Here is a 14,586-nt window from a genome sequence, read left to right on the forward strand (position 1 = left end):
TAATTTAATCACAGTTTAAATAACATTATTTTTATCCTACTAAGAGAAACAGTGTGAAAACCGTTTAGTCACTGGTTTGATTTACTGACAAAGAACATCTGACTGTTCATGAATCATTACATAACAGATCAGGCATTAGAATTAACACAGTTAATGTTGTCGCATTACTGTCAAGTTTATATCGTAAAAGTCTGTTTGCAAACTGACCAAATAACCCACAGTGAAATGTACCAAATACAAATAAATAGTGCTCAACTTGGACATTCACATCTTGCCGTCCCAGAAACCATCTTTATCGCTTGCTAGCTCTAGTAATCCAGCGTTAGCGTCTGTTACCTTCTACATGTCATACGTGATTCGGTGGGCGGGGCTAAACAGGCAGTGACGTAGAAGCAGGCATTGATCTTCTTCTGTGGAGGCGGTATTTAGCCACACTATTATGTAAAGTGACCTGTCATTAGGCAGATTGGCTTCAATATAAGCTGTTTTTAGACTAACAAGAAAATTGAGTTCTGAAACTTACAGGATGTTTTTATAGTTCAATGACTTCTTATATGTCAAAAGATCAAGGGAATTTTGATTTCTCAGTTCATGACCCCTTTAAAATATAGCGAATGTGGGTGTGTGCTCGTCAATAATACTATTTAAACAGTAAGTATAATAAACAGTTTCAGCATTTACATGCACTAGCCTGCTTTTTTATTGCGAAATTTAATTTTTCTCCCACAACCCAGGTGACAAACATCAGGCTGATGTAATAGCGGTACATGGATGACATCAGAACCCTGAAGACTAAATCATCAGTGGTTCTTCGAGATCCTATGTTTTTTTTTTTCAATTTATGAGTAAAATAAGATCTGCGTTCTAACACTTTAGTATGGGGAACAATTCTCACTTTTAATAGTAGCTTATTAGCTTGCATACTGGCTGTTTATTAGTACTTATAAAGCATATATTAATGCCTTATTCTGCATGACCTTATTCTACATCCCTAAATCCTACCCCATACCTGAACTTAAACACTACAACTACTTTACTAACTATTAATAAGCAGTAAATTAAGAGTTTGAGGCAAAAGTCATAGTGAATAGTGAATGTGTTCCCCATACTAAAGTGTTAAACATAACTTGACAATACTTTGATGCTCTACAATATAAACTTTACAAACACTCACACCCCAAACCATATCTAGTTATCATCTACTTTCAAAGAAATAAACATAACTGGTTCAGTATTCTCCTAATTTACTGCTTGTTTAATAGTTAGTAAGGTTGTTAAGTTTAGGTATTGGGTAGGATTAAGAATATAGAATATGGTCATGCAGAATAAGGCATTAATATGTGCTTAATAAGTACTAATAAACAGCCAATGTTCTAGTAATATGCATGCTAATAACTGGCTAATAAGCAGCTAGTTAAAAAACCCTAAAATAAAGTCTTACCGACATTTCATATTAATACAAGATAGAAATTCTAAAATACATTCAGGTGATCCTTTCTTAAATACATCAGTTAAACACATCTCGGAATAAAACCGTTGTCTATTTACATTAAAAACATTGCAGTCCAGTAAAATATGTTTAGTAGTCATTGTAGTTTGACATGGAAGGCATGATGGTGGTTCTTCACCTTTTAATAAATAACCATGTGTAAGTCTTGTATGACCTAAACGGCATCTAGTAAAAACAACTTGATCATACCTAGATTTAAAATTAGTAGAAAACATTCTTCTTATACTAGGACTTATTACGTGTAACTTATTTCCTTTGCATTTATCCCATTCCATCTGCCACACATTATTAATATAGGAGTTTATTACTGGTCTGAGATCAGAGGGTGGAATCTGACACTCCGAAATAATCAAGTTGGGAGCGTGTGAGAGATTTGATGTGAGTGGCTTTGTGATGCTGTCGCTAATGTATTCTGCGCTTCTTGTGGTTTTTGCAGTATTATGGGTGGTTGTTATAGATTGCTAGGTCTTTGCTTTCCGGCTTAACTCAGAAGAGCCTACATCTGAGTATATGGTGTTCTGGTCTGTAGATATTGCTCAGGGTTCTTAAATGCAAGTCTATTGGACTTTTCTGTCTGGTTAATCATCCGCCAAACGAAAGTCTGTAACATTTTACTAAGTAACAAGTCTGATCTCTTAGAAAAGATTGTCTCTACAATTCGCTGAAGTTGAATACCTAAGGTTATGGGTTTGTTCATATCTCATACTCTACATATAAGCAATAATAATACCTTTCTGAAAAAGAAGAGTGCTTGTAATGTTCTTCTTCACAGTAATTCTAAAAAAAAACTGTACTTGCAGATAATATTAATAAAATAAAAGGCCACTGTAGTGTAATTAAAGAGTACACTTTCATTACTGTTTCATAACACTTAAGAACACTTTAAAAATGTGCACTTTGTAATAATGTCAAATTAAGTTTAACATTTAAGTACATTTTAAATCACTGTTTTAATAATCTCGTCATTCTAGAAGTACACTCATATTGATGTGTTGACTAACATACTAAAGCACATGTAAAGTACCAAAATAAAGGAAAAATATATTTAAATATGACATACCGTACAAGTTTCAATATAAATAACATAAAATAACAATAAAGTATTTTAGCTTGATCATAAATCAATATTATGCATCCTACCCAAGTGAGTTATATCACAATAATACACTAACATTTAAAAAAAATAAATAAATAAATAAAAAGATTATAAAAATTAACAATTTAATGAATTATGAAAGCTTGTTTCTGTCCCTAAATAAAAAAATTTTAAAAAGCAATTGCGGCTTTTTATGTAACAATTCTGACTTTTTTCTCGCAATTGCGAGTTATAAAGTCAGAATTGCGAGATATAAAGTCAGAATTGTGACAAAGTCAGAATTGCAAGTTATACAGTCAGAATTGAGAGATATAAAGTCAGAATTGCGAATTATGAAGTCAGAATTGAGATATAAAGTCAGAATTGCGAATTATGAAGTCAGAATTGAGATATAAAGTCAGAATTGCATGAAATAAAGTCAGAATTGCAAGATATAAAGTCAGAATTGCATGAAATAAAGTCAGAATTGTGAGATATAAAGTCAGAATTGCATGAAATAAAGTCAGAATTGCGAGATATAAAGTCAGAATTGAGATATAAAGTCAGAATAGCATGAAATAAAGTCAGAATTGCGAGATATAAAGTCAGAATTGCATGAAATAAAGTCAGAATTGCGAGATATAAAGTCAGAATTGTGTTATAAAGTCAGAATTGCATGAAATAAAGTCAGAATTGCGAGATATAAAGTCAGAATTGAGATATAAAGTCAGAATTGCATGAAATAAAGTCAGAATTGTGAGATATAAAGTCAGAATTGCATGAAATAAAGTCAGAATTGCGAGTTATAAAGTCAGAATTGCATGAAATAAAGTCAGAATTGCGAGTTATAAAGTCAGAATTGTGTTATAAAGTCAGAATTGCATGAAATAAAGTCAGAATTGTAAGATATAAACTTGTCAAAAACTGTTTTTCTCCTCACAATTGCACATTATAACAAACAATTGCGAGTTTATATCTCACAATTCTGACTTTATAACTCGCAATTGTACGTTTATATCTCGCAATTCTGAGAAAAAAGTCAGAATTGTGAGATAAAAAGTTGCAAAAATTACCTTTTTAATTTATTATTTCATGGCGGAAACAAGCTTCCATAATTAATTAAATAACCATTTGATTAAATAATTGAATTATTTATAAATAAATAACACTCGACAACAGAGCTGCCTCTGGACATTAATTTATGTCTGGGAGCCATGCAAATGTTCTTTGTTTCAACCTGAGAAACAATTACTGTCTCAATAGTTCTTGAAAGAGAAAGTGTGCGGGGGCGACATTTTCCATCGCGGCTAATGAAGTGACTATGCATGCATATGTAACAGACAGTACACACACACACACACACACACACACACACCTTTGGAACTGATGGGGGAATTGCTGCTGGAGGTGTTGCGGCTGAATTCGGCAGAACTGGGCCGGTGGCCTGTAGAGGAGGGCATACATTCATCACATACCAAATAAGCACAGGAAATAAACAGAGGCTGTAAAGGCAACATGTATTGATTTAGTTAATTCTCTTACCTGTGTTTCCATGGACACCGCTGCCAAAGCCAGCATCTGGGGAATGATGGCGCAAGTCTTCCTCTGAGACCAACCCTAAAAGTATGAGAGTGCAGCCCAACAATGGGGCAGCATATATATCAGTGTATGTTCCATACATTTGAATTAACAATAGTATTTTTTTTCCCGCACAATTTAGTTCCCCTTTTAAAGAGGTTTCTTGTAAGAACAGTGTCATTATGGGACATGATTAATCTGCTGTCTTCCTGTGTGCGTTTGTACGAACACGACTGCTTGTTTACGCAGTGCAGTGGATATCTGAGAAAGCTTCAAGCGCTTGAAAATAAACATTGGTTTAGAGTGAACGCTTCGTTATTACGCTGACAGTGACTTGATGAAATGAGCTTCAGGGTTTTTGGCTGGGAGGTGAGAGTCACGGAGGGGGTCAGCGGTGTTTAAAGCTGAAGCCCCCATGTGTACGTCGTGGCACATTACACAATGTAAACTTGCTAATCACTAAATAAACTAATGCAGTATGAAAAACAACAAAACCTCTTAACAGAAACTTCAACGACTGAACTTAAATATGGAAGAAAATGACAAAGTAGGTAAGGCTGTTAAGTGTGAAAACCCATAGTAATTTAGCCTGGAAATACGTTTGACAATGTAGGTAGCTTGACATCACCATGGTATGGTATTGATTACCACAGAAAATTATTTCCATCTCTCAAACTGAAACATGATTGAAACTGATAACATTGATTCATCGACCTAGAAAAATGGTTCCATTTCAAAAGGATGATTTACTGTAGACTTTACAGTTGAAAAAAACAAACATTTACAGTAAGAATCCAAAGTACATTAACAAAAACAATAAGCTTCATGTTTTTAAACACTTGATGTATATTGTAAACTATCGTTCAAGTTTGAGGTCAATAAAACATTTTTTGGAAAGAAATTAGTACTTTTATGCAGCAAGGACACATTTAAATTGATCAATTTTTCTTCAAATAAATGCTATTTTTTAAACTTTCTATTCATCAATGAATCCTAAAAAATGTATTGTGGTTTCCAGCAAATCAGCATATAAGAATGATTTCTGAAGGATCATGTGACACTGAAGACTGGAGTAATGATGCTGAAAATTCTAAAAAAAATCTTAGAATATATTAAATTAGAAAACAGTTCTTTTAAATTGTAATAATATTTCAAAATATTTCACAAATGTACAGTATTTTCGATCAAATTAATACAGTCTTGGTGAGCATAAGAAACTTTCAAAAACATTAACAACCCCAAGCTTTTGAACATTAATACATGCCAGGAGTATATGCACTAGTGTAATTGTATTGTATTGTAAATGTAGGGTATATTTTCTAAAAATCATCCTTTTGAAATGAGACCATTTTCATATTACAAACAACAGATACTGCTAAAGCTTGCAAAAGAAGATATTTTAAAGAATGCAGTTGACGGTAAACATTGACTTCAATAGTAGGAAATAAAATAGGCCTATTATGGAAGTCGACGGCTACCGTCAACTGTCTGGTTAACAACATTCTTCAAAATATCTTCTTTTGTGTTCAACAGAAGAAAGAAACATGTACAGGTTTGGAACAACATGAGGGCAAGTAAATGATGACAGAATTTTAATTTTTGGGTGAACGATCCCTTTAATTGTGAAATCTAAAAGCACCCCAAAGCCTGCTGTAATACAAATATAATACATATATAATCATCAGTGTCTCTAAAGATGTGTAAATGTACTACTGTACATGACAGAATGAACATGGTCTGTCATTTGAGGCACAAGGTCACTGACATGTACTAATCAGCATAATTTTGTGTTACCTTTTGGCCTGCGTCCCGGGCGCAAGCTGGAAGAAGATGTGAAGCCTGGTGCATTGTGGGAGTTGCGGCTCAGTGGAGTCGAACAGGTGGCTCCTGGCTCTCTGCCCCTCCACCGGACCAGTTCCTCATACCCGTCCATGCCCTCACTACTGCCCCCTACTGAGTGATAGCCCTCTCTGCCTCTGGAGCCTCCACTGTCGTTCAACACTTCACACAAAAAAAAAAAAAAAAAAAAAAAAAAAAATCAAGAGAAAAGGTCAGTATCTGTGAGTGAACACAGGGCATGTGCAGTGCAAGCGCTGCTGCTGGGCACCAGTGACGCTGCAGGCAGCTGTGTAGGAGGTGTTGGGGCAAAAGCACAAGCATGTGTTAGTAAAATGGAAGAAAAAAAAAAAAAAAAAAAAACCACTCAAGCAGGTGGGCTTTCCATATACTTTTTTTCCATACAGTTAAAGGAATGTTCCAGGGTCCAAAACAAGTCAAGCTCTATCAGTACTAATGGTTTCCACTGAAAATAATCTTCATGTGTTCCACAGTTTGTAAAAACAAACTAAATTTACATCTATAGCTATACTCTCACAATGGACATCTATTGTTATTAATTAACTGAGTCTTATTTAAGTGATGTATTATTTGAGCTTTAAAATTGTCTAAATTGTATTCCAAAAAGTTTCCAAAAGTTTCCGGACTGATTGGCTTTACATGATCATGATCAAGAGTTGAAAGACTGTATTTGTATTATAACTTCAAAAGAAAAGGATGGTGAGCGATTCTGCCATATCCAAGTCTTGTGGCTACACAGTATACTGTAGCACATTTCAACTTGCATTCTGGTGCAATGTTTTGACCCACAGACTTCCAAGCTAAGTGGATTACTGTAAACATCATTTTTGTTTGCTTTTACATACTGATGAACAAGTCAAATTCATTTTTTGATAAACTGACAGCATGCCACAGATGTTAACTTGTATTTAACCCCAAAATTCCTTTAAGCTTCACTGCTGTGACCAAACTAAAACACCAGCTGGAAAACTCTGGTGCTCCATGAGATTCTCTTTATTAGAGTCATTCTGATCCCTTACATGATTTAAAACAAGGAGAAAGTGGTTTTTATAACTGCCTAGAATATCATAACAGTAGTTCTACATGCTTTTAATGACTTTAAATGTTGCAAGCCAAACTCAAACATGCATTGTCTGTATGAGCACCATGGCTCTGTTTTTCAAAGTGAATGCGCTAAGCACTAAACTACAGATCCAATTCTAGATACGTTTTTTGTTCTTTTTTTTACCACATTTAATGTCAAAAATGAGATGTTGCAAGCCAGACTCAAACATTCATTGTCTTTATGAGCTCCACTTCTCAATGGGCCAGAGTACGTGTGCTAACCACTAAGCTACAGCTCTAAGTAATTCTAAGTAATTTTTTGGCCTTTTTACCACTTATGATGAAAATGAGATTGGAAATGTCGCCAGCAAGACTCAAACATGCATTGTCTGTATGAGAACCATCCCTCTGTTTTTCAGAGTGCATGTGATAAGCGATAAGCTTAAGTTCTATGTATTTCTGCATAACGTTTTTGGCATTTTTACCACTTTAAATGACATAGATGAAATTGGAAATGTTGCAAGCTAGACTGAAAGATGCATTGTCATATGAGCACCGTGGCTCAATGTGTCAGAGTGTATGTACTAAGCACTAAGCTACACATTTAAGTAATTCTAGATACATTTTTGGCCTTTTTACAACATTTAATGTCAAAATGAGATTTGAAATGTTGCCAGCCAGACTCAAACGTGCATTGTATGTATGAGCATTTTGGTTAAATGTGTAAGAGTGCATGTGCTAACCAATAAACTATGGCTGTGAATAATTCTACATAAATTTTTAATGACAAGAATGAGATTGGAAATGCCAGAAGCCAGACTCAAACATGCACTGTCTTTATGAGCTCCACTTCTCAATGGGCCAGGGTACATGTGCTAACCACTAAGTTACAGCTCTAAGTAATTCTAAGTAATATTTTGGCATTTTTACCACTTATAATGATAAAAATGAGATTTGAAATGTTGCAACCCAGACTCAAACATGCATTGTCTGTATGAGCACCATGGCTCTATTTTTTCAGAGTGCATGTGCGAAGCGATAAGCTTAAATTCTATGTAATTTTGCATAATGTTTTTGGCCTTTTTACCATTATAATGATGAAAACAAGATTGGAAATGCCACAAGCCAGACTCAAACATGCATTGTCTATATGAGCACCATGGCTTACTGTGTCAAAGTGCATGTGCTAAACACTAAGCTACAGATTCAAGTAATTCTTTTATTTTTGACCTTTTACCACATTTAAATGTCAAAAATTGAAAAATTTGAAATGTTGCAAGCCAGACTCAAACGTGTGTTGTGTGTATGAGCATTTTGGCTCAATGTGCAAGAGTGCATGTGCCAACCGATAAACTACAGCTGTAAATAATTCTACATAATTTTTTTGTGCTTTGTCATTTTTAATGACAAGAATGAAATCAGAAATGTTGCAAGCCAGACTCAAACATGCATTTTCCATATGAGCACCATGGCTCAATGTATCAAAGAGCATGTGCTAAGTGCAAGACTATGATTCTGAGTAAATCTACATAAATTACCGATGGTGTGAGGACCCTATTGGAAATGCATTTATTATTATTCCGCTTCTTCTTCTCACAAATGAATCACATTTTTGAGGGCCTAAACGTGCTCGAAACTTTGCACACGCATCAGAAGTGGTGAAAATTTATGTCTGTTATGGGTCTCAGAATTAGGCGTGGCAAAATGGCTCGATAGCGCCACCTACAAAATTTCAAAGTGCCCTTTGCACCACGTTTCACGTACAGGTATGAAATTCAGTAGACATATGTAACAGCCCAATCCCTACAAAAAAGTCTCCTGGTGCAAAATCTGAAAACCAACAGGAAGTGAGATATTTTGGATTTTGTCTGCAAAATTGTTGCACTTTTTGCCATTTCCAGACGTTGTACTTTAACGAACTCCTCCTAGAGCTTTAATCAGATTAACATCATATTCAGTCATTCTAATCTGAAGGCCTTTGCGAAGATCTAGAGTTTTCGCTGAAGGGCGTGTCCGTGGCGGCCTGGCAAAATTTGACGTTTCGCCATGGGAACAGGAAGTTGATGTAACTCGGGTATACAAAGTCGGATCTGCCCCAAACTCAACATGATTTATTAGAGTCCTGGCCTGAAGACATCTACATGCCAATATTCAGTTACAATCATAGCGCCACACACCAGAACAACATCATATATGGTCAGTCTAATCTTAAGGCCTTAGGGATGATAAATTGCAAAGATCTAGAGTTGAAGAGGAAGCTGTTGTAAGTCAGGCATACTATGTCCGATCTGTCCGAAACTTCACATGTGTGATGAGAGTCCTGGCCTAATGCCAATATTCAGTTAGTCATAGCGCCACCTGCTGGCAACAGGAAATGGCTTGCTTTACACTGTAATTCACTCTCAGAAACACATTTCAATATGCCACGAAGTTCCAAACATACTAGAAACATGTTAAATCATGCAACACTTGGCTAAGTGCTAATGTATGCGATTAACGCCACAAAACAGGAAGTTGTTGTAACTCAGGCATACGATGTCTGATCTGCTCCAAACTTCACATTTGATAATAGTCCTGGCCTGAAGACATCTATATGACAATATTCAGTTACAGTCAAAGCGCCACCTATTGGCAGCAGGAAGTGTGGCACTTTGAAATGAATTGCCATATTTCCCTTGTATTTACCCACTTACATGCATGTAACCCATTGTTCACTGGTTTCCTAAGGCCAATGGGTGGCGGTGAGCCCGGGTGCGAGGGCCCTTTAATCGCTGCTTGCAGCTTTAATTTTTCTTTTTTCTTTCACAACATATGATAAAAAATAGATGGTGTAGGGAGATAGAAATAGACCAAACACAGAAATAAAGACTGTGTACATCCGTTTGACACCTGGCACAGGATGGAGAGACGTTGAGGTTTTCCTGCTGCATGCACACATCTCATGACTCTGTCTTCAGTCTTTCTTGCTTAATATGCAAATCATGCAATATATAAATCTTATTATTTTATTCTTACTGAAACAGTTGCACACCTCTTGCTGTCCTAAGAATGGTGATTATGGGACAAATCGACACATCCCCACCCCCCAAAAAAGGCTTTTATAAGTGATGTGCCCTGCACGAAAAGGCCAAGGTATCAATGGACTTTTGCCTAGTCTATCTGATTTGGATGTAAACCTTCCACATATAAATGGGACAGTCGTTTACACATGCGCATGACTCACAGTGGACGTACAGAGGAAGATTTTAAACAAGGGGGACACACTTGGACACTGGTTGCTGGATGGTGGATATAATATAAATATTGCAGGCCATTCTTGAGCAAAACTTAAGCAATGCAAGTTCACATGCCACACAAAGCACACAGCATAAATCCTTCTTTCAGCTAGGAGTATCTGATGAAGTTGCCCTCCTCCAATCTCTCTCTGTATGCACACACTTAGTTTGATTACTATTGATTTGTGCAGGGTTCCCACTCTTTCATTAACACCAGATTCAAGGACTTTTTAAAGCACCTTTTATTTTATATGAAGCACAATAAAGACTATATAAAGGTAGGTTTGTTACTGCCAATCAGGACAGTAACAAAGACCTGCTGTACCCATTTCTATCATTACTGCAGTAATATTAAAGTACATACTGACAACTAAAATGACATTAAAGGGGCATATGACATTTTTAAAATCTTCTGAGGAGAGAGGGCTGGAAGAGTGTACGAGAGCACGAGCGAGTTTGAACGAGAGACGCAGCTTTCTTATTCCTGCTTTTAACGTTTATTTCACACTTTATTTCAGTTTTCCTTTTTTATGAAGCATTACTTGATTAACACATTAAAATATAGAGAGAATATTATATACATGAATTTTGCAATTAGGCCTGAATGAAAATTATATAGATAAAGTAATTCTTAGGCATTTAAAAATATATAAAAAAATAATTGTTAATCACCTGTGCAGGGTATCTGCAAGGTTTTTAAAAAAAGTCAAATTTAAGGCTGTCTATTTAAGGCTTTACCGCCTGCACAAATAAAATTAATACTGTATTGGAGGGAGATCAGTGTTTATATGGTAACATCCTACTGTAAGCTGTGTAAAAATATGGGTCGATCTTCGCATTTGTTTGGGGAAAAAAAAAAAAAAGGCAGACGCGCTGAATGAATATGCAATTTCAATCTCTGCCAGTAGATGGCACTTATGGAACAGCAGAAATATATTGGTTTCCTAGGTTACCCAGCGATGTGCTTATAAACACTACTTAATGGGCTATATGCACGGTTACTTCCTGGTTATCGTTAAGCCAGCTCGGGCATTTCCGGTGAACTGTTAGCTGTTCATTCTGTAGTCGCTGTAACATCGACACAAACGCTAGCATTTATAAAGTAGCATTTATTTGCGCATATATCAGCCAATCGTTTTTCACTTCGTTTTTGACTAAATATTAAACATTATAAAAAGACTAGGTTTAAAAATACATTTTGTCAATGTGAAGTATGAAATACTCCAAAAAATCTTATGAAAAACAATAACTTTTCTTGTGATTCATGACAGAAAGCGAGCACCGCGCTTTCCCTTTGTAATCACAGCAGCTGTCAGTCAGTGCAGCGCAGGATCAATGATTTCAGCACACTTGTAAAAGCACACATTTTATTCAATTAATCTAACTAAAGTGCACAATAAATATTTAATTTTTGAAGCTTTTTTTTCACATAAAAGTGTGAAAACTGATGGTCGAATTGAATTTAGCCAAGGAGGAACAATGAGGTACGTCTTTATTTATTTTTTTTGCCATCTTACATTTGAATAACTAAATTAATGCTATGCCTGACTATTTAAGTGACTATATTCTGATTATAAACTAAGTATTACACTTCTGATGCTCAACACACCAGCAAATGACATCTCACCGGAAGTTTTCGAGCTGGCTTATATTAATGCGGAAGTTCTAAAGAACGCTCCGTGCATATGGCCCATTAGGCATTAGTTAGTTGCATTCCAAATGCTCCACTATACACTAGGTACTAATCCATGTAGTGTATGAATTTTAAGGTTACTTTGTCATACACTGTCGCAGTCTGATAGCCCCTCCCCCTCCGCTACATAATTAAAGCTGCAACAGTTGAGTGCATGAAATGTCCAACATTCCACACTTTGGCTGTGTCTGAAATCACCCTCCTTAAGTTGGGCACTATTTGAGGGGATAGCCATTTGTAGTGGCGACCGAAACCATAGTGAATGTTATCGAGAGCACACATTCAATCCCATAATGCACCGCAATAACAAGTGTACAACAGATGTACACTCAACAGCTAGAGAATACCCATAATGCACTGTGAGAGTCGCATGCAGAATGAATTTGTGCATCTGACCTGAAGATGGCGCCCTATTTTCCAAACCGCTGGTCCAGCGTAATATCATACAGGTATAAATTCCCTTTTAATTGATAATTAAATTGATTAATTAAGGTTTATACATGCTAGTTTCCATGAAAGAGTTCTACTGGAGCTGCCAGTTTGCTAAGTGTCAAATGATTAGTAAACGGCAAGCACAAACTATGCAAAAGCGAACCCAGTGTCAGAACTCGTTTTCATTCACTCCTTCAACTGGACTATATTTGTGGATTCATATGAATGGGGATCGTTTTGACAATGGTGTCGTCTGTACGCGGAAAACTCAAAGGAAACACTTCTCCGTTTTAAGCATATCGTTGTCATGTAAACGCATCAAGTACTTTCAAGAAGTGTGGGAACCCTGTTGGCTGCAACTGTGGTCACCTTACCTGCCTTATTGAGTGCTAGCAATATCACACACACACATTTCTCATGGCAAGCGCAAAGCGGGCTGCATTTTGCTCCACTTAATGCACATTACTTACTGCAGGGTGGCATTCAGAGTCCCGCAGCCCAGTCCCAGAGCCCCCCAGAGCATTTATATGAGTTGTTAAAGTGTGTGTTGTGCGTATTCATGTGTGTTTCTTCATTTTGACTGAGTACTGTGAGCCTGTGATGGTGAGGCTGATAGGAAAATTGATAAATGTTTATTTCTTTAGCGTTTAGCTCGGAGTGTTCATTGGCTGGTTTTAGTGCCTGATAAATGTAGCGTGATGCTTTTAAAAAAAATGTGACTAATGATAGATGGGAAGAGTAATGATAGGGTAAGCAGTTGTTATGGTGACCGTGATGATGATGGAAAGGATGAAGTGTTAGAAATGGCCGATATGCGAAAAAGGCTCGCAGGGGGAGCAGGGGACGATGTTGTCAGATGAGGCCCAGAAGCGTAGGCGTCTGGTAATGGATCGGCGAGATGGCGGCGTCCCTGGAACGCGCATTTTCTCCTGGCTCTTGCTCCTGAGAAAGTGGAAGCGCTTCGCTGCTGGAGGGGCTGGAGTGTGTGAGGGTTAATGTACAGACAGATACATAGACAGGGAGAGAGAGAGAGGTCAGTGGAAAAGAAGAAATGATGATTCAGAGATTAAAACATTTATGATTCATGAAGAATGAAGCCTCTAGGTTTCTTTTGAAGATTATTTTTGGCCATGCAATATAGCATGAAACTTGGGAAAAGTATTATTACTTGGAAAGCTGAGAAATGATGAACTGAAAATGGAAATTTACAACAGGATTAGTTCAGTGAGTGGACGCCAAGAGGGAAATGAGTTTGTAATACAGTAACCCTGGGGAAGAAAAAAAAAGTCGCATGGCGCCCCCTAGTGGAAAAATCAGATTAGCAGCACACTAAATACTAGTTTCCTGCAATTAAAAATTGTTTGAATTAAAGTGTCTCAACTTTTTGTACCAATTTGAGCTTTTAGTGCAGACCTGAGTATGTTTAGTTTGTTTGGTTGGTGTTAAATCTGTTTTCTGAACTCCAAGATCCCCAAGTTAAAAGGGACATCTGGAGTATGATTCATATGGAAGCAATTTTCTAATTTGCCATCACTTTCACTACTGATGATGCCACTTGTCTCTTATAGTATAATTTAAGTCTACATGAAAAAAATATGCGGTTATTAGGGGTGTAATTGTACACAAAAGTCAAAAAATTGCTTCTTTTTTCTTCTAACAGTGGTTTATTGAACAAATTTTGTCTCACTCTATAAATAAATTCAATTAGAACATATTAAACATATTAAATTATTAAGATTTTACTAAAAAGTAAAGTAAATATAATGAATATATTTAATAATATATATTAATGAATATAATAAAAATATTCAATATAAATGAATATATAATCTAATATAGTGCATATATTTAGTGAAATGCTCCCTCTAGAGTTCATTTCTCTAGTGAACTAACATGCTGTGGACACTAAATGACTTGCATGAGGTAAATGTAATGCTACGTGAGAGATTATTCTCAAGCTGTTTTATTGAGGTTTTTCCACAATTGAAACACTGTTTGAGAGATTACACACATATCTAGATCGCCTGTTCCTTCTTCTGCACCTTTTCCTGTTGTGGTGGTTAACAAACAGTGTTGCATTACTGCGTGCGCCCCCTTCTGGATTGGAGTGTGAATCGCCTGT

General features: G+C 36.3%; 1 protein-coding gene across 1 annotated transcript in view; it reads right to left on the bottom strand.

The window, feature by feature from the left end:
• Window positions 1-14,586, bottom strand: part of ccdc88c (coiled-coil domain containing 88C) — a 72,719-nt gene that overhangs the window by 5,395 nt on the left and 52,738 nt on the right. Inside the window, exons 26-28 of the mRNA XM_051867032.1 lie at window positions 5,958-6,164; window positions 4,128-4,202; window positions 3,961-4,029 (exon numbers count right to left, since the gene is read on the bottom strand). Of these exons, the coding sequence (XP_051722992.1) occupies window positions 3,961-4,029; window positions 4,128-4,202; window positions 5,958-6,164 (351 nt within the window). The remainder of the gene's footprint in view (window positions 1-3,960; window positions 4,030-4,127; window positions 4,203-5,957; window positions 6,165-14,586) is intronic.

The sequence above is a fragment of the Ctenopharyngodon idella genome, chromosome 17 (assembly GCF_019924925.1).
Source record: "Ctenopharyngodon idella isolate HZGC_01 chromosome 17, HZGC01, whole genome shotgun sequence".
In the NCBI taxonomy this organism is placed as follows: domain Eukaryota; kingdom Metazoa; phylum Chordata; class Actinopteri; order Cypriniformes; family Xenocyprididae; genus Ctenopharyngodon; species Ctenopharyngodon idella.